Source organism: Lepidochelys kempii, chromosome 1 (assembly GCF_965140265.1).
Source record: "Lepidochelys kempii isolate rLepKem1 chromosome 1, rLepKem1.hap2, whole genome shotgun sequence".
NCBI lineage: Eukaryota > Metazoa > Chordata > Testudines > Cheloniidae > Lepidochelys > Lepidochelys kempii.
In genome coordinates, this window is record NC_133256.1 from 223,746,018 (window position 1) to 223,767,385 (window position 21,368).

Consider the following 21,368-nt stretch of genomic DNA (forward strand, 5'->3'; position numbering starts at 1 on the left):
TTCTTTTCCTGTTTCTCATTTTGCAATTTCTCAGAATTACTAAATAATTACTAAACATCTGAACCGTTAGTGTCGGTTCTTGTTTAACACTGTGCTTGAACATCTCTAGCTGAAAAAGATTTTTAAAAAAGTCAACCCTGTCCCTGCATATAAAACACAAACAAAAATTTAGTAAAATAGGAACTGATGCCTGTATGTACACCGGTGCAGATAGTGGAACATGAATATTACATATGCTCTTTTTGCTTGAAATTAAAAAACCTGGATTATCTGCAAGTTACCAAATGGGGACAAATGAACTATTTCTACTTTTTGATTAATTGACTGGTCCTCTTTATTTCTTTCTGGTCTTTGCCCGTGTTTCCAGATTTGGGTAACTAAGTAGAATTGGCTATTAATTGAAGCTCGTTAAAAATGGCTATACAATTATGAGAATTGCAGCGGATTGTTATGGGAATTCTGTTTAAACTGATCAGTGCATTTACACATATAAGCACCATTGAGGACATATTGCACAAGTTGAATTTTACCACCTCAGTGATAGAAATCATGTTCTAGAAATGCATTGGTCTGTGTTGTATGTCTTCTGATCACACCGTTTTGGTGTGGGGGTATTAGAGATGAGCTGCATTAATGTTGAAAGCATTAGTTTTAAAGTATTTTTAAACTTTTCTTCTGCTCTCCATTGCAGATACATGTATTGGACTGACTGGGGAGAAATTCCAAAGATTGAGAGGGCTGCATTAGATGGGTCAGACAGAGTTGTGCTGGTGAATACTTCGCTTGGCTGGCCAAATGGACTGGCCCTGGATTATGCAGAAAGCAAAATATATTGGGGAGATGCGAAAACAGACAAAATTGAGGTTTGTTAATGGCATTTTTAATTAATTCTACACAGTTAAGACAATAGAGCAACTTCCATTTGTCTAGCTATAGACACTGATATATTTGCCATGAAGGTCTTCAGGAGGCAGCATAGGTGTGGAGGATTTACTCTGAATGAGGAACTCTTTAATTCTAATCCCAGTGACTTCCTCTGTGGCCTTGGGCAAGTCACTTCACTACTCTTCTTCAGTTTCTCTATCTATAAATTGGGACTAATAACCAGGTAATAGATCTGGGGAGTGGGGATGGGTTGCTATTGGGAGGATTTGTTTAAAAAGGACATCTTTAGACATATGTTTAAAAAACAAACAGATTTCCTTACTTACATTGGTAATAACACATTAGGAAAAATTATGTAAACATATGTGCGTTTTACTATTTGTGCTTTTTTTCCAATTCAGACAGTTTTAAAATAAATTAGTCATTTTCACATATTTCTAGTCAATTTCATTTCCGAGTTCTTATCTGCGTAGCACAATGTTGTAAGGGTTTCAAACATTGCAGGGGGAATAGGTTTCTCTCCTTCCCCCTTTCATTTCTTTTAAAAAAGAAACGGTGAAGGGCAAAATGAGGAAAGGGGAGGACAAGAAACATTTCTATTCGCCGTAGGCCAATTTTCATAAATTTCAATTTTGGGCTAAATTTGCTCTCTTTGTGTTTAATGTACAAGCCTTTGAGACTGTAAACAACTGAATATCAAATACCATTTTCACCAAAATGGTACATATGCTAAGGAGATTACTAGATCTCTGCTGTTTAAAAAAAGTAAACAAAAAACCCCCCCACTATTTGTGTAGCCTTAGTATAAGATGATCCTTTAACCTTGGAGAGAAAAAAGGAGCTCAGAATTAAATTTTAATTTAATTTGAGATGTTGTGTAGCCTGTTTTCGGTATTTATTGATTTTTCTCCAAAAAAAAATTCTTGGATTTTGAAAAAGTCAGTATTCGGGCTTTACCCAGTTTTCACCAATTTTAGCTGTTCAGGACCCAGGAATTTTTTGTGGCGGAAGTGGACGGGGTCAGGCACAAAAGGGGAGCAGAAGGCTGCACCCTGTCCACTTCCCAGAGAGAGCCCCCTGTTGGCCCTTTCAGTGCAGCCCTATCTGGTTCCTGGGATCACACTAAATGGCCAGGGGCAGGGTTGGGGGCTCTGTCCTGCAGGGGAAGTGGATGGCACTTTGTGCATGTGGTCTCGACTACCGGGACCCAGCTCCCTGCCCATCTCTCTCCCCCACTGTGTACCAGCCAGCAAGTAGACTCTGTGAGTACTGAGCTCCCTGCTGGACAAAGCCCTATCCTGACCCATACCCTTCAGTGTGACCCCAGGAAGTGGATGGCGCTATTCTGAAAGGCTGCGTTCAGGAGAGGGCTATGACCTGCGGGAGTTGGGGGGGTCAGTACTCCCAAGTTGTAGCCTCTGTTGTCTTGGCCATGCTGAAGTGCCGGAGTCCTGTCTGCTTCCTCTGCGCAGTTGGGGAGCGAGACAGGCAGGGAGCCCGGGTCCTAGGAGACGAGGCTACATCACAAGTATCCCCAACCCCTGTGAGTAGTAAGCATACCTCCTGCTCTGTAGGGTGACCACCCACCCGGAATTGGGCTGGACAGTCATGAAATGCAGAGCCAAGTCCTGGTTCCGGGCTCAATGTCTCTGGGACAGCATTTGTCCTGGATTCCCTGCGTCACTGGTCTGCGCCTGTCTGAGGCTCAGGGTGATGCCTGCGTCTTCCTGGTGCAGGGTGGAGGGGCAGGGGTGGACCTTAGTCTCTCCCCTCACCATGAGGTCCTGCCCCCCCGCTCCTCCTCCTCCTCTCCCTCCTGAGGCCTCTGCCAGGCCAGAAGCCAGAGCTGGGCATGTAAGAACCACCCAGGGAGCCTGGGCTGCTGTGGGGAGCCCTGGAGTCCCAGACCCTCCACCTGCCCTTGGGCGGTGCACCCCAGAGGCTGGGCACACTGGCCAGAGGCTGCTTCAGGACAGATGGAGGGTCTGAGGTTCCCCATAGCAGTCTGGACTCCCTAGGTGGCTCTTAACACAGTCCTGCTCCAGCTTCCAGCCTAGCCCATGGGGTGGGGCCTCGGGGGAAGAGGAGGAGCAGGAGGTAGGGACTTGAGGAAAGAGAAGGGGCAGGAGGTGGGGACTTGGGAGGATGAGGAGGGGCAGGACCACACAGAGGGCAGAGCACCTGCATGTGTCCTGCTTTTGCTTTCTGAAAAGGTGGTCACCCTACTGCCCTGCCTTGCACACTACCCTTCCTTTTTAATTTTTAATTATCTTTCACTCATTTTTAAAATTTTAGAATAAATACTAATAAATTCCTGTGAAGTTCTTTTAAAAAATAAAAACTGAAAATGAAGGGCCTTATGCATGGTCTAATTGTAGAACTTGGAACTGGTGTCAGGAAAACTCAGCCTGCTCCTGCTTGATAAGTGGCCTTGTGTATGGACAAAGAGACATTTCAGTGTGATTATGCATTATTGTATACAAGTAGATTTTCCATACAAAATCATTAAATAGTGCTTGCTTTTTTGTTTTTCAATGTGTGGCATTACTCAAATAGTAGTCTTATTGCATCACTAAAGAAGTCAGTGTCTCCTGCAAGCCAGATTTTTGGTATGTTTGTGCCACATATGTGCTCTAGTATTTATTTTTACGCACTGATTCATGCTATGCTTTTCTGGAGCCCCCAGATGATGATAAAACATCAGCAGGGGTTAATGGAGAATGGTAGGGGGTGCAGCAGGGAGCTTTTGTTCCCATTTTATCTGGCAGTCTGCAGCAGGCAGAAGCAGGCTGTGTGGCTCAAAAGCTTCCTCATTTATCTCGGTCAGGTTTCACTGCTGATAAACTTCTATTGAAATGGATGGCTGCTATTGTGCTTACCAGTGGGGAAGATTTCTCATTGACTTGCTACAGGTTTAAAGGATTTTCCTGCCGTGCTATGAGGTTAAAAATGTATGATCTGCTCCGTTGAACAGTTTTTTTGTTTTCCTGCTCAAGTGAATACGGTCTTCTGGACATGTATACTACCTGTTTTAAGACATAGGATGGATTTTAAATGGCCAGCAAAACCTGTATTGATATAGAGTGTGTGTGGGTATTCACCCACAAAAGCTTATGCTCCAATACGTCTGTTAGTCTATAAGGTGCCACAGGACTCTTCGCTGCTTTTACAGATCCAGACTAACGCGACTACCCCTCTGATGATTGATACAGCTGGTTTTCTTGCAATTTTTCAGTATGTTTTTTGCTTCAGTTATCCTTTATCTGTTCTCCTTCCTTTTCTCCATTCTTCTCAAATCCAGTGATGAAACAGACATACACCTCCTGGAGGAGAGGGCGGGGGGGAGGGGGCTTTGAGCAAAGACTGTGTGCTTCCCATACAGATCCAACCATTATCTAATGATTCTGAGTGCAGTTCTAACTTGAAGTGTTTCTGTATGCCCAACTCTATTTATCATGCCTAGCATTAGTTTCCCTAACCCTGATGATTAATGGGGAACGTCTTTTATATCTTGCTTCTTTTCAGCATAAGTACACACATGCTTTCAGAACACAGCTTCATCGGGCAACAGAAAATGGAAGCTATTAAGATTTTTTTTTGGGGTACAAAGGTCTTGAACAGAGAAGACCTTATTGTGTATGACCAGGGAATTAAAAGCTTGGCATCTGGAGAATGCTCCATTCTGCATTCTAATCCTGAAATTGTAGGGCTACATTTTCCTTTGATGACAACACACTCTATTTCGTCAGTACCCTAATAAGAAAATTTTGTTTTCCAAGCATTCAAAAAAATGTTATTGAGAAATTCTTTTTCATATATCTGTATATTGTGAAATACTGATGTGTAGACAAGCTTGATTGCTTTTGTTCAACCCCCACTTTTTAATAAAGCACTGAAAATTGAGAGGTAGAAACAGTCAACTCCCTGCCAAGTTGAACACACATGTTTTTGTATAGTTACATTTAGACAGAACCAATAGCTCTTTTAGATATTAGAAGTAAATGCAGATGAAGCATACATCTGAAACCGCTTTGCCTCTTAATTCTGCCCCTGGTATATTGTACAAATGAGAGATGTACAGTAACTCCTTGCTTAACGTTGTAGTTATGTTCCTGAAAAATGCTACTTTAAGCGAAACAATGTTAAGCGAATCCAATTTCCCATAAGAATTCATTTAAGTAGCGGGGGTTAGGTTCTAGGGAAATTTTTTTCTCCAGACAGAAACTATGTTTTATATCTGGGATTGGCAACCTTTGGCACGTGTCCCATCAGGGAAAGCTGCTGGTGGGCCGGGCCGGTTTGTTTACCTGCAGCTTCCGCAGGGTTGGCCAATCGCAGCTCCCACTCGCCGTGGTTCACCGTTCCAGGCCAATGGGGGCTGCAGGAAGCGCCACGGGCTGAGGTATTTTCTTTCTGAACTCTTTCTGTTATTCCTATATCTTTTTTGAGGTAGGTTGACCAGAACAGAATACAGTATTCCTGGTGAAGGTTTATATTTAGTTATATAATGAATGGCTTTATAGTATTTTTTTCATTATTTTTTCCACATTCTTTAAACATCCTAACACTTTATTTGCTTTTCTGAGCACGGCTGCACATTGAGCTGAGATGGATGTTGGATTTAGGATTAAATCCAGAGTAACTTCTCCTCTTGTGTTCTCGAAGTAGCTGTTCCACGGACTCTAAACCATATGACCAGTTTATATGTGGGTGGTTGAAATCACCCATTTTTATTGCCTCATTAACTTTAAATTCTCTCTCAGATCACCCTCAACACTACAAACCTAATATCTTTCATTCTCTGAAGTGTGGTAATACAACCCTAGTAGATATATTCCTATTCTTATGATTTGGGATTTATATCCAAACTTTATGGTCCCCTCCACTCTGATATGGTGTTTTCATGGAATCTTTAAGTTGTTGTGCTCCCCCTCCATATCTACAATCTAATCTATCCTTGTGTAGTTTGTGCCCACTTAGTATATTACCCCTTTGAGGTCATTCCACCATGTTTTAGAAGTGTTAAATGCTTGAAGTTTTTATTCCATTATCAGGAATACTTATTTGCCCATTTAAAACTTTTTTTATTTGTATATAGATGTTACCCCTCTCTCTCTGAGACATTTTTTAGGTTGTCTATGTGCTCTCAACCCTGTTTGTCCTTCATTTCAACTGTAATTTCTGTCTGATCCTTTACTACCAAATGTAGTTTCTTTTGTATTACTGAGATTTCCTAGAGGATGTCATTGTTGATTGTCAGGAAGTTTGTAAACAGAAGCTGTTTTTCCCCTATTTACTTGGGTATCTTTGGCCTGAGTCAATCCCAATGATAACACAATCCATTGTTTCTGAAATCAATTTGTCACCATGAAAGTAATTAGGGTGTTAAAAATGCTAGATTTGAGACACTGCTTAATTGATACTTTGGGAGAAGCTGTCTGATGGGAAATGAGTGAGTTTATGCAATAACAGAAGTGGAATAGAATCCTAGAATATCAGGGTTGGAAGGGACCTCAGGAGGTCATCTAATCCGACCCCCTGCTCAAAGCAGGACCGATCCTCAATTAAATCATCCCAGCCAGGGCTTTGTCAAGCCTGAACTTAAAAACTTCTAAGGAAGGAGATTCCACCACCTCCCTAGGTAACGTATTCCAGTGTTTCACCACCCTCCTAGTGAAAAAGTTTTTCCTAATATCCAACCTAAATCTCCCCCACTGCAACTTGAGACCATTACTCCTTGTTCTGTCATCTGCTACCACTGAGAACAGTCTAGATCCATCCTCTTTGGAACCCCCTTTCAGGTAGTTGAAAGCAGCTATCAAACCCCCCTCATTCTTCTCTTCCGTAGACTAAACATCCCCATCTCCTCATAACTCATGTGTTCCAGTCCCCTAATCATTTTTGTTGCCCTCCGCTGGACTCTTTCCAATTTTTCCACATCCTTCTTGTAGTGTGAGGCCCAAAACTGGACTCAGTACTCCAGATGAGGCCTCACCAATGTCAAATAGAGGGGAATGATCACGTCCCTCGATCTGCTGGCAATGCCCCTACTTATACATCCCAAAATGCCATTGGCCTTCTTGGCAACAAGGACACACTGTTGACTCATATCCAGCTTCTCGTCCACTGTAACTCCTAGGTCCTTTTCTGCAGAGCTGCTGCCTAGCCATTCGGTCCCTAGTCTGTAGCGGTGCATGGGATTCTTCCGTCCTAAGTGCAGGACTCTGCACTTATCCTTGTTGAACCTCTTGAGATTTCTTTTGGCTAATCCTCCGATTTGTCTAGGTCCCTCTGTATCCTATCCCTACCCTCCAGCGTATCTACCTCTCCTCCCAGTTTAATGTCATCTGCAAATTTGCTGAGGGTGCAATCCACACAATCCTCCAGATCATTTATGAAGATATTGAACAAAACCGACCCTTGGGGCACTCCACTTGATACCGGCTGCCAATTAGACATGGAGCCATTGATCACTACCCGTTGAGCCCGACAATCTAGCCAGCTTTCTATCCACCTTATAGTGCATTCATCCAGCCCATACTTCTTTAACTTGCTGGCAAGAATACTGTGGGAGACAGTGTCAAAAGCTTTGCTAAAGTCAAGGAACAACACGTCCACTGCTTTCCCTTCATCCACAGAACCAGTTATCTCGTCATAGAAGGCAATTAGATTAGTCAGGCATGACTTGTCCTTGGTGAATCCATGCTGACTGTTCCTGATCACTTTCCTCTCCTCTAAGTGCTATGTTTATGATGTCTGCAGTAATAGAAAAAGAAATACAGAAAAGATATAATTTTAGTAAGTTTTTGGGCAATATCCTTGTTATACACTTACGGTGTTTTATCTGAGAGCAAAAGTGGGTTCTGTAACACCTAGCATGGAAAGAACAATTAGATCTTGAGTAGAATTACTACAAATTTGCCTTCTTTACCATCACATCATAAGTATTATCCATACTAAGTAATGATATTAGTTTTGCATACTATTGTGTATATACATGTACAGATCCCATGCTAGACCAGCTAATAACTACCTCAACAATTAAAATGTCTGAACTAGAGGGTCACACTTTGTTGCTTGTGTAAGATGGGCACATTGCATACACTAGAGGCTCCTTGGATTCCTGCATTCACCCCTGACGAGCTCTCTGTGTGCCACCTTCCTGGACCACTGTATTTCCTGAAACCCCCATGCTCCCTCTGGCAGGGGCTGTGTGTGCTCTCCGTGTCACTTTCTCCCCCATACCAGGGTTCCCCATTCTCGCTTCCATGCTAGGGGCTCTTTGTGTGCCCCCATTTTCCCCCTTACCTTCACCATTCTTATTTATGTTCTTTCTGTGTGGGAGATAAGTAATTCAGGGTGTCGACATTTTAAACCGTGTTGGGAGGAAGGGCAGAGCTGAGATGGGTGTGTTATGCTGGAAGGTGGTAATGGCTGCCATCTGCTGGTTCTTTGATCTATAGACAGTTACAGAGGTGGTTGGAGTTGCTAAGTTTGCTAACCAGATGCCAGGGGCTTTGTGTGTCCTCCGTTTTCCTTTTCCTGTCTCCTGAATTTCACCCAAATCAATATGGTTGTGCCCATTGATGCCTAGAACATTCCCTGGCATTTTGGAGTTGATCAGATGTGGCATTCAAAAGTTATTGTGTTCTGAAATGCCATCAAGTTGAGTGACAAGGTGGGAGAGGTAATATCTTCAGAAGTTGATCCCATAAAAGACCTTATCTCACCCACCTGGTGTCTCTAATATCCTGGGACCAGCATGGCTACAACTACACTATATCAAGATGAGCGTAAGGCCTTGCAAACTTGGCCAAATCTGAATTTAAGAATGGCCGTACTAGGTCAGACCAATGATCCATCACGCTCAGTATGCTGCCTATGACAGTGCCAGATTTTCCAGGGGAGTGTGTAGCATATTGATTATTTAGGGTGTGGGTTTTTGGTTTTTGTTTTGTTTTTGGGGTGGGAGGGCATTTTTGAGGAGGGACAACTTGGTGTGAAATGTTCTTGGGGTGTCTTATATTCTTTTGAATTATTTTTAAAGCTGTTGTTCTTACAGCAACAAGGTGCCTATTAAATGCTTTTTTTTTTAATTTCATGAGGTGACCACAGTACATAGCATTAAAACCATTGTCCTTTCTTCAGAAATAATTAATAGAAAAATCTCCCAAAATCGGGTAAGCTGAACCGAACACCAAGAGTGTTTTCAGTCCTATTCTGAAATGATGCTAAGGTAATCTTCAGAATGACAATAGAAATAATACTGAAAATGCTGAAAGGTCACTTCACTGGGGTCCCTCCATATAACTCTGCCAATACACCATAGTAATGATTTGCCAAACCTTCCTGTTCTGATTGGAACTGACTGGAATTTACTGATGAAATGGCCAAGGTGTTTTGACTAGATTGAGACCACCAGTCAAATGTCAGCTAGTGCTGCCAGAAGTGGAATGTCACTGCATCAGCCCACTTATATCACTTCGTTGTTGTTGGTATTCAGAAGTGAATTACATCTAGAATATTTGGCAAAAATTGAGACACCGAACAAATTGCTCTGATGCAAAATTCCACTCTGAAGTTTTTTGGTTTCAGATGGAAACAATACTATGAGATATTAAGTTGTATGTATTATTCACATCGTGTTTGGTCATCAGCATCTTAAGATATGGCCACTATTTTTTGTTTTAATTAATTTTATTTTCAACATGCTATATTTTTTTGAAGTTTTGTATTGATATTGTTTTCTTTGACTGATTTGCAAGACTCTTGCCCAGAGGAAAGACCATTTGCATTTCTTGTGTGTGATTTCCTCCTCCCCCCCCTTTCATAGAACTACTCACTCTTTCAGTAAAGGTAGCTTTTGTGGTTAAGCACATCTGTTTCCTGTTGTAGCCTGTATTCTCACTGTGGTCTGAAGTATTTAGAATAGCCTCAGAATGTGAAACCCACACCACACTGTGGTTAAAGCAGCACAAACCACTGGAGACACTAGCTCAGATTATAAGACAGGTTTCTTAACCAGGGATTCAGAGTGCCTGGTTATCAGTTTGGCTGAATAATCCAGTTTGGGATCCCACAGAGGAGTACACATGCAAGGAAGATCAGCTTGTGACCTGATTGTTCTCTGAATTTCACAGTCTGAAGAGTGTATGTTGAAATCCTCTAGAATGAGTTGATTTATGACTGTTTTTTTCTCTTCTGTGTAGAATGTATGTATCGCCCCCGCGTCCCTTCTTGCTTTTCCCCCTGCGTCACTCTGGTTCTTTTTTGTTTTGTGATTTACACATTGGGATCCTTTTAAAACCTTTGAAATCCAGCTAAGGTCAGTAGGAACTAAATGTTGCTGTCTGTTTGGTCATGATGGAATTACTGCTGCTCTAACTCCAGCTCTTTGTAGACAGATGTGCCCTTTAAGAAACTTCTTCACCACAGTTGGCACTAATTGACAACACTTCTTGCCAGTCTCTGCCAAGTGGTTATGGTTTGAATGGGCATGGAACCTGATTTATGCTCCCACCCTTCCAGGTGAGGATTGGGGCATATGTGGGCAAGGTTGCACGGCCATAGTGCTGTGCCTGGACTGCCAGTCCAGCACCTTTCACCAGTGTTAAGTTCACTTAAATAACCAAGTTTTCTTGTTGCCCACCTAGGACTTGGGAGACCTGGGTTCTATTCCCTGCTCTGCTACAGACTTCCTGAGTGATCTTGGGCAAGTTACTTAGGCCTGATCTACACTACAAAGTTAGGTCTGTGTTTGCGTGTCTGTGTTCAAATCTGTCGCCAGCTGACATAAGCATCCATTTACAGCAGTATAGTAAAACCATCTCCCTGAATGGCGTAGAGCCATGGTTGACCTAATGAGGGCAACATCGTGTGAGTGTAGACACTACATGACCTGACTCGACCCTAACAGTCTTCCAGCAGCTGTCTCACAATGCCCCGTTCCCTGTGACAGTGACCATTCGGGCCACAATTTTAAACTCCATTGTCCTGGGGTCACGGAGCCCAGAAGCCACATCCACCCCTTATGCTTCCCACATGTTTGTGGAGTGCCTCATCCTGATTACACACCTAGGAGCTCACCCTTGTGTGCAGCTGCCGAACAGATCATGTACGACTAGGTATGCTTCTGCCTGGAATACATAAGTATTGGATCTCCTTGGCCTGTGGGGAGAAGAGGCTGTGGGGCAAAGGGGTACGACAGAGAGCAGCAGCAGTGCCACGTGAAAGCGAAGGAACTTTGTCGGGGATACCAGGCCTAGGAGCATAACAGCAGATCAGGTGCTGAGCCGTGGACCTGCATGCCATATTTGGCAGAGACCCCACCAGCACTCCGCAAACCACTATGGGTGCCTTTGAGGAGCCCAAAACAGAAGCCCCTTTCGTGAACTGTGAGGGGGGATTCCGACCATGCCGCAAGCCAGGACCTATTTGAGGCTCCTCCACAGCCTAGCCAGTCTGAGCTGGTAGTTGAATCTTTCCTTGGTGCTGTCAAGGTGGCCAGTGCCCAGCTTCATGAGCCAGGGGAGCAAGGGGTAGGGTGAGTCCTCCAGGATCAGCGTGGGTATTTCAGCATCACTGATGGTCATCTACCGGTTGGGAAAGAATGTTTCTGCTTGCAGCTTTCTGAGCTTTCTAAGTCCTGTGTTCTTCAAAATGTGAGATATCAATGAAGCATTCTCTGTGATCCATCATTGCTTGCATAACGATAGAAAAGTAGCCTTTCTGTTGAAGTACTCAGTAGCAAGGTGGGCTAGTGCCAAAATAGGGATGAGCATGCTGTTTGTCTCCCCACCACAGTTTGGGAACTCATTGCTGCAGATCCATCCACTAGGTCCTGCGTGGTGCTGAGAATCTCAGTTCTGTGCATCAGGCGATGATTAATGGTCCTACATGCTTGCTAAATGGAAGGATAAACAAAAATAGGTCTGCAGCTAGGGTTGATTTCAAAACGGCAAACGTTATAAAATTAAGGGAATTAATTAGGGAAGTGGACTGTACTGAAGAACTTCAGTATCTGAATGTAGAGGAGGCTTGGAATTATTGGAAGTCAAAGATGCAGAAACTATCGGAGGCCTGCATCCTGAGCAAAGGGAAAAAATTCGTGAGGAAAGATTACAGACTAAACTGGATGAGCAAGCATTCAAACAGGTTATTAAGAGAAAGCAGAAAACCTACAGAAATGGAAGAAGGGATGGATCAGCAAGGAAAGCTACCTGTTGGAACTCAGAAAATATAGGGGGAAAAGTGAGAAAACTGCCAAAAGCCAAGCAAAGTTGGACCTTCCAATGGAAATTAAAACAATAGTAAAAAGTTCTTAAGCCGTATAAATAAAAAGAGAACAAGGAAAGAGGTGGGACTGCTAAACACAGAGGAGGGAGTGGAAATTAAAGATAATCTACGTATGGGCCAATACTTAAATACTTTGCCTCACTTTTTAATAAGGATAATGAGGAGTTCGGGGGGCAGTGGCCTGCTGGTTAATGGGAACAAGGATGTGGAAGTAGAAATGATCATATCTGAGGCGGAAGCCAAACTCAAGTAGTTTAATGGGACAGAGTCTGGGGGCTCAGATAATCTCCACCCAAGAGTATCAATGGAACTGACACATTAAATTGCAAGCCCAATAGCAAGGATTTTCAGTGACTCTGTAAACTTAGGGGTCATACCCTATGACTGGAGAATTGCAAGTATGTTACCTATATGTTATGAAAGGTGGGAAAAAGTGATCTGGGAAACGACAGGCCTCTTAGTTTGACCTCAGCTGTATGCAAGAACTGAGAACAAATTTTGAAAGAGTAGTTAAGGACATAGAGGTAAACAGTAATTGGGATAAAATACAACATGGTTTTACAAAACGTAGATCATGCCACAGTAACCTGATCTCTTTCTTTGAGAAGATAACCAATTTTCAAGACAAAGGACATGCTGTAGATCTAATCTATGGATTTCACACATTGTAAATTATTAGTTAAATTGGAGAAGATGGGGATTAATATGAGAATTGAAAGGTGGGTAAGGAACTGGTTAAAGAGAAGACAACAACGGATCATACTGAAAGGTGAATTGCTAGGATGGAGGGAGGTTACTAGTAGAGTTCCTCAAGGATCAGTCTTGGGATCAGTGTTTAACATTTTCATGAATGATCTTGGCAGAAAAAGTAGGAGTTTGGTAATAAAATTTATGGATGGCACAAAGATGGGAAACAGTGCCAATATGGAAGAGGACTGGAATATCATACAAGAAGATTTGGACAACCTTGAAAACTGGAGTAAGAGAAGTGGGATGAAATTTAATAGTACAAAGTGAAAAGTCATGCAACAAGAATTTTTGCTATAGACTGGGGTCTGGTCAGTTGAATGCAACAGAGGAGGAGAAAGACCTGGGTTTGAATAGTTCTTAATAAACTTTAATAGATTTAGTAATTTTAATAGTTTTTTAGTATCTTTTAGCTTTAGATTAAGCTACAGGGGAACCCCTCATACTCTGTTTGGGTATCAGACTATTCCCAGAACTCTGGGCTTCAAACTCTGCGCTTGCTGTCCACAGTCCTTCTCAGTCACTGATGACTACCAGTGGTGTCTGTGCTGCTTGGGAGAAGTTCATATCATGGCTTGGTGCAGTGTTTGCCAGTCCTTCCCCAGCCGTACCCAAGAAGGGTGGGCGTTTAATCTCCGCAAGTATCTCATGGAGAAGGCAATGAGACCCTGATTGGAAACCCCCCCTCAACCCCATACATTGGCCTGAGTCATCAAGTAGCCTGCCTTCTGCTGCAAAGTCCAACCCCGGTGCCAGGGAATCCAGCTCCACACACCCCATGGCAGGGCCTGCTTGGGAAGTTAGGAAGCACTCCTCATAAGCATGGGAATAAGTCTTACTTTAAGTCCACTTCAAAGAAACCGGATGTGCCTGCAAGCAAATCCACCAGTTCAGCACATGAGGACTTAGGATGTCCTAAGTCCCACAGGCAAGACAAGAAGCCAGAAACATTGGGCTCCAATGGTACCGCTGTCCCTTTCACGTCAATATTTATCCCACCCACAGACTGTATCTCAGATTTATGGGCTCCAGCCATTTCCAATACAGAGTCCTACCCTTTGGGATAGCTACCGCCCCTAGAGTCTTTACCAAGATATTTTCAGTGGTAGCAGCTCATGTCAGACATTGTTTTCCCATACTTTAATGACTGGCTCTTCATCACCAAATCATGCCAAGAAGTCTATATGTCAGCCTCTATAATGCTCTGCCTCCTTTCCTCACTGGGAGTCAGAGTAAACATTGAAAAATCTGTTCTTACCCCCTGCAATCTTTGGATTTCTTTGAGGCAACCCTGAACTCTGTCACTGCAAGGGTGTGCTTGAGCACAGACAAGTTCCAGACCATGAATGATGATATAGCTCACATCTTGAGCAACCCTCAGGTCACAGTCAAAACCTGTCTGTCCCTACTTGGTCACATGGCCTTGTGCACATACGATACTCCATTTGCAAGTCTCCACCTTTGTTGCCTTCAAACATGGCTACAGTTGGTTTATTCCCCAAGCGATCATTCCACAAACTTCACACTGACCATTCCCACCAAGGACAAATCCTCATATGTATGTGTGGGGGTCCCCTTTCTTTCCTCTTCACTGAACAAGGCCATAATTACAGATGCGTCCCTACTAGGTTGGGGAGCCCATGTGGGCAACCACCCAGTGCAAGGAACATGGACAACTCGAGAGTCCAGAATGCACATCAGTGCCCTGGAATTAAGGGTGAGAAAGCAGGCATGTGAATCTTTTCTTCCATTCATCCACTCTCACCATATCCTGATAATGTCAGACCAACACCATGACAGTTTTCTACATCAACAAGCAAGACAGAGCAAGATCTGCCTCTCTGTGTGCAGAAGCAGTCAATCTCTGGAACCGGTGCATCAGCAGTCAGATCACCCTATTTACAGCCTAGCTTCTAGGGACGCAGAATGTACTCTGGCTCCCTCAGCAGGCACTTTGCTATCGACTACAAGTGGGGAAAATCACGACACAGTGCTGCATGGCATTTTCACGTGATGTTTCCTTCCCAGGCCAACAACATGTGCACCACCTATTGCTCCAGAGGAGCCCTAGGTTACTGCTCCCAGGGTGATGCTCTCCTTCTTTCCTGATCAGAGCTGTTCAACTATGCCTTGCCTCCAGTGCTGCTCCTGCAATGAGTGCTACGCAAGATCTGGCGGTACAAGGCAACAGTCATCCTGATCACCCCTTTTTGGCCTAGACAGTTCTGGTTCCCCAACCTCCTGTGCATGTTGTCTCGTCTGCCAATTTCACTGCCAGTGTTTCCCGAGCTCCTGACCAAATACAGCAGCAGGATCTAACACCCTAAACCATGACCACTCCACCTCAGGACCACAGTTGCCAACTTTCATGCAGTAAATAAACACCCTGACTTTCACAATAAGCCAAAAATCAAGCTAATCCCATTTCAAAACCAGGCCAAAACAAGCCAATCCCTAAGAACCCCAACACTCTGTGACTAGATCCCCCCGGTGTGAAATCTGGGACTGTGGTGAGCCCGCTGTGCACCCCGACTCTCTTCTCACCTTTCCCCTGCTTGCCAGGAGCCGATTTTTTTTAAAAAAAAAAAGAGGAAGGCAGCAGCAACAACCAACACACTAGAAGCCCAACAAGCTACTAGCCAACAAGCAACTCTCAAGCCAATAACAAGCCCAATTTCTGCGTGTTTTTTCTCCACGGGTTTGGCATGTCTGCTCAGGATGTGGTATTTGGATGGGCACCATCCCTAGACTGTACATGCTTTTCAGCCCTGTGAGAGATCCTCTCTGATAGCAGAAAGGACTTGACTAGGAAATGTGACCTAGCTAAATGGAAACATTTCTCGTCCTGGACACAACAAAGAGGTGTTCTACCAGAAGCTATGGATATTCCACTCATCCTACACTATATCCTAACTTTGAAGACATCGGGTCTCTCCCTCAGTACCGTGAGAGTCTACTTGGCAGCAGTCAGTGCATTCCATCAACCTACTGAGGGCTACTCTATTTTCACACAACCACAAACCAGTCGGTTCCGACTTCTGGAAAGGCCTGATAAGAACTTTCCCACCTCCTCAAAAGATTGTGCCCCAAGTGGACTCAAAACTTGTTCTTTTGGTACTGACAAGTGCTCCCTTTGAGCCCTTAGCTACTTGCTCCATCTCCCTCCTCTTCATGAAGGTCACCTTTTTTGTAATCCCATCGGTGAGGAGAGTCGGCGAAGGCAGACCCTCCATACACCATGTTTCATAAAGATAAAGTTTCTTTAAACTTACATCCCAAATTTATCCCTAAAGTGGTTATGGAATTTCACTTTAACCAATCCATTCACTTACCTGTATTCTTCCCAAAACCACGTACATTTCTAGAATAACAGACTCCACTCGGTCAATGTATGACCAGCCTTGGCCTTTTATCAACAGAGAACAAAACCAATCAGGAAGTCCCCGAGATTGTTTGTCACTGTAGTGGAGAGAGTCAGAGGGCATGCCATCTCCACCTAGAGAATTTCCAAATGGGTCTCTGGCTGCATTCTACTCTATCAGCTCTCAAGCCTCCCGCCCCCTACAGGATCTAGTGTATCTAGTTCATACACTAGAGCTCAAGCAACAACCGTAGTGTCTCTTCAGGACGTACCACTCCTAGATACCTGTAAACTGGCCACGTGGAGCGCTGTCCACACAATTACCAGGCATTATGCCCTGGTACAGGACTCAGCTGCTGATGCCTCCTTTTGGATGGCAGTTTTCCATTCAACCCTACCAGTCTCAGCCTCACACCTTCCCCCTGCTTAGATACTACTTGTCAATCGCACACAGTGGAATGCAATCAGGACCATCACTCCAGGAACCAGAGGAGGTTACTTACCTGTACCCGGAGGTTCTTTGAGAAGTGTAGTCCCTCTCTGTATTCCAATACTCACCCTCCCTTATTCACAGTAGAAAAGGACCTGAAGAGGTGCTTGGTCTGTCTCGCCCTTTATTGCCTCTGTCGGAAGCACCAAGCGAGACAGGGCACATGTGCAGACCAATCGACGCTACTTTCAAATTTTCTGACTCCCAGCGCATGGTGCGCATGCGTAACCCACAGTGGAATACAGATATGGGCCGCACATCACAAAGAACCTCCAGTTACAGGTAAGTAATCTCCTTAAACACTCCAAACCAGAAATTCACAAAGGGCTAGGTGATGGTTTCCTTTCTCTTCTCCTCCCTGCCCCCTCCTCACCTTCCTTTCATGACAAGTATGGTTGATTGCTCTGTTTTAGTAGCATAGCTTGCCATTTGAAGCTTATGTGAGCTTTCGTTTAGTTCACAGTGCACACTTTTTAAGTAATCTTTTACCAGCAGTTCCCAGGACACCGTCTCTAATACCACAATTGTATTCTGTTGTAAGTACAGGGTGAAAGTGTGGTAACTTAGCTAATGCAGTGTGGTGGCTACTTTTGGTAACTAGTGACATTTTAATGATGACTACTGTTTATTTTATTTGGTCACTTCCAGTTACAGGATCTGTTTACGTCTAGGCATGCCTCATAGCTGGCTGTTCTGCTTAGCAAGCACTAATTATTGTGAATTAATTAGTTACAGACAAGTGGCTTATCTTTATGGCTTCGGGAGGAAAAAAGTGAAATCAGCACAGAGAATTAGAACTACTGTGAAAGTCAGCAAGATGCTGATAAGATAAAATGTGGATGGTGAGTTTCACTTAAAGGGTGGAGATGTTTTCTTTACCAGTGAAGATTTTTGTAAAAGGGGGCTCTGCATGCTGATTAGAGAGACTGGTGGCTTGAAGGTTGGAGAGACTGTTGGCTTGAGCAAAAGGTGTTAGTCACAGTTTGCCTTACAGACATTTCTTAGAGCAGTTTCATGTTTCTTCAGTTAAGCATCTTTGTTCAGGCACCTCATTTGTCAAAAAAGAATGTCGGGGAACCATGCAGCTAGAAAAAATGGGGGAAGTCGGCAGATGTTGAAAGTTTCTGAAGTAGAATAACAGCACAGTTTTCGAAGGGAAGTCTAAAAATTAAACCATCTGTAATGAGAAGAGCAGCATTTGGATTTGGTTATTGGTGTAAAAAGCTTAAGGTGTAGACCTAGGTTGGTAAATGTACCTTAATACAAAATTAGGTTTGGAAAAGTGTGCTTATTGTACTTTCAAAAGAATCTTAATACATGTAGCAATATAAATTTCACAAAGTAAAATGTAATGCCTGCCTTTTTTTGTGGACACTGTGTGTGTGTGGGTGGGTGTAAATATACAGTGTACAATAATGGGCTAAAACTTTTTGATGTGACCATTTCATGGAGTAATTTTGAATTTATTTCTAAGACAAATTTAAAGCCCATTCCTCCAAGCCAGCAAACATACAAAGCTTCTATTTTCAGAAGGATTTCTGTCCAAGGAGGGAAGGCTCACAGAACTGGGTACTCAATGTGGGATGGGGAAAATTGAGCATTACCAGACAGTTTTGCGACATAATCACTTCTGATCAAAAATATGTGTTTGGAGACTATGGTGGTGGTCCAAAGTGGTGGCTAGAAAAATTTTTTTAATATGGAAGATATTAGAAATTACCTTTAAAAAAAAATAACCAGCCTGCTCTGCATTATGCCGAGAAAGATCTGGGGTTTTTTTGTTCTTCATTTCCCCCTTCACCCTGGTCGCCACTGCCCTGAGGATTGCAAGTGGGAGTGGAAGGGGGGGATGGTGCACTAGAGAGGCAGGCTGCTCATCCCGTAGTGCTAGGAAGTTTTTCTAACCATAAAACAGTGGCCCCCCTGGTTAATGCATTGGTGTTGACTGACACTGAAGGTTGTCTTTGCACAGATCTTTGGGGTGGGTCATGGAGAGAAGAGGAAGCCCCCAGGGCTCTTCCAGGGACGCGCAGGACCCATTTAAAACAATACGTGAATGTGATTCAAAAGTTTCTGCTGTCCCCAATCTAGTGTTCCAAAATAAGGCCGTTTTGTCAGAAGATCTTGGGTAACACTGTAGGTTCTAGAAGGGGGAGAAAAGTTGATGCTTTCTGAGCTGTTGCAGGGCTGAGAATGCTATCTGGATACTTCATAAAGTTTTCTGAAAGATGGATTAATTTTACAAGTTATGCAATATTTTAGCATGGAAGTAAAAGGAAAATTCTTTCCTGAAATGTTCATTTGTTGAAAACAAATGGAAAAATATTTAAAGTAAATGCAGTACATTTCAGTAGTGATTTCTCTGTGCACAAAATTCAGTAATCATATCAAATCATGTTGTAACATGATTGTTACGTTGGCATAGAAATACGTCTTTTAAAATATTAGTTTCCTTCCACCTCCATCACTTAGTATTTACTAATAATATTTAGCACTTACCCAGTGCTTTAACATGGTCAAATGCTGTACAAAGGTTAGTTAATCCTTCCAATGCCCCTTTGAGGAAGGTAAGAATTACACAGTTTTAGCAACGGGAAAACTGAGGTAGAGAATTGAAGTGTCCTGACCAAAGTCACCAAGTGATTTACATTATTTTTATTGTTCAGAAGATGTTGATCTTAGTTGTAAAGAACACAAAAATGGTTTGTTATTTAAAATGATGGATACAGTTAGTTCTCCCTAACCCTCTAGTTTGCAGAATCTGCTGTGTGGAATATTATCATTCGTCCTGAGCTGGACTAAGCTGTCATAGAAGGGACTGCTAACTAGCCTATATGCTGAGCCAGGACTTCCTGACTTTCTAAACTTGTATTCATCCTCCAGATCACACTGCCCCTCCCATTTAAAATGAAAAGCAATAAAGATAACATAGAAAGGAGATCGGAGGTATAGGACTGGATGTGTGACTGATATGCCTAATTTGGGATCACAAAATAAATAGCAACTAAAGTGGTGATTTTAAAAATGTCTCCGGAGGCAATCCTGGCAGTTGGAGGCTGGTAAGCCTAACGTGAGTATTGGGCAAATTGGTAAAAAAAACAAAAAACAAACAAACAAACAAAAAAACCCTCAAACAAACCTATAATAACAGAATGATTAGGCACATATGTAAACACAGTATGTTGAGAAAGAGTCAGCACAGCTTTTGTAAAGGGAAGTCATGCCTCACCAATCTATTGGAATTATTTGAGGGTATCTATAAGCATGTGAATAAGGATGATCCAGGCAATATAGTATACTTGGACTTTCAGAAAGCATTTGACAAGGTCCCTCATGAAAGGCTCTTAAGATCTTGGGAGACAGACCAGTCCTCGCTTACAGACAGGTCCCCAACCTGAAGCAAATACTCTTCAGCAACCACATACCACAAAACACTAACCCAGGAACTTATCCTTGCAACCAAGCCCGATCCCAACTCTGTCCACATATTTATTCAAGTGACACTATCATAGGACCGAATCACATTAGCCATGCCATCAGGGGCTCGTTCACCTGCATATCTACCAATGTGATATATGCCATCATGTGCCAGCAATGCCCCTCTGCCATGCATATTGGCCAAACTGGACAGTCTCTATGCAAAAGAATAAATGGACACAAATCAGACGTCAAGAATTATAACATTCAAAAACACTTCAACCTCTCTGGCCACTCAGTAAAACACTTAAGGGTGGCAATTCTGCAACAGAAAAGCTTCAAAAACAGACTTCAATGAGAAACTGCTGAGCTTGAATTAATATGCAAACAAGATACCATTAACCTGGGTTTGACTAGAGACTGAGAATGGCTGGGTCATTACACATATTGAATCTATTTCCACATGTTAGGTATCCTCACACCTTCTTGTCAATTGTCTAAATGGGCCATCTTGCTTATCACTACAAAAGCTTTTTTTTTCCTGCTGTGGTAATAGCTCATCTTAATTAATTAGCCTCTTACTGTTTGTATGGCAACTTCCACCTTCTCTGTATGTGTATATATATCTTCTTACTATATGTTCCATTCAATGCATCCAATGAAGTGGGCTGTAGCCCATGAAAGCTTACGCTCTAATAAATTTGTTAGTCTCTAAGATGCCAAAAGTACTCCTGTTTTTTTAAGTAAACTAAGTAGTCATGGGATAAGAGAGAGAGTCTTCTCATGGATCATAAAGTGGTTTAAAATGTAGGAAGCAAAGGATTTGAATAAATGGTCAGTTTTCACAACAGTGAGAGGTAAACGTCAGGGTCCCTCAAGGATCGGTACTGGGACCTGTGCTGTTCAACACATTCATTAGTGATCTGGAAAAGGGAGTGAAAACTGAGGAGGCAGAGTTTGCAAATGATGCAAAAATATTCAAGATGGTTAAATCCAAACAAAACTGAGTGACTGGGCAAAAAAAAAAAAAAGAGAAAATTCAACATAGGTAAATGCAAAGTATAGTAATGCACATCTGAAAAAATAACCCGAACTACACATATATGATGATGGATTCTAAAATAGCTGTTACCACTCAAGAAAGATCTTGGAATCACCATGGATAGATCTCTG

The 21,368-nt window shown here is 42.9% G+C and overlaps 1 protein-coding gene across 8 annotated transcripts in view; it reads left to right on the forward strand.

The window, feature by feature from the left end:
- Positions 1-21,368, forward strand: part of LRP6 (LDL receptor related protein 6) — a 299,386-nt gene that overhangs the window by 122,506 nt on the left and 155,512 nt on the right. For all 8 annotated transcript variants that reach the window (XM_073315566.1, XM_073315572.1, XM_073315600.1 and 5 more), the window contains one exon: positions 692-863. In XM_073315566.1, the coding sequence (XP_073171667.1) occupies positions 692-863 (172 nt within the window). The remainder of the gene's footprint in view (positions 1-691; positions 864-21,368) is intronic.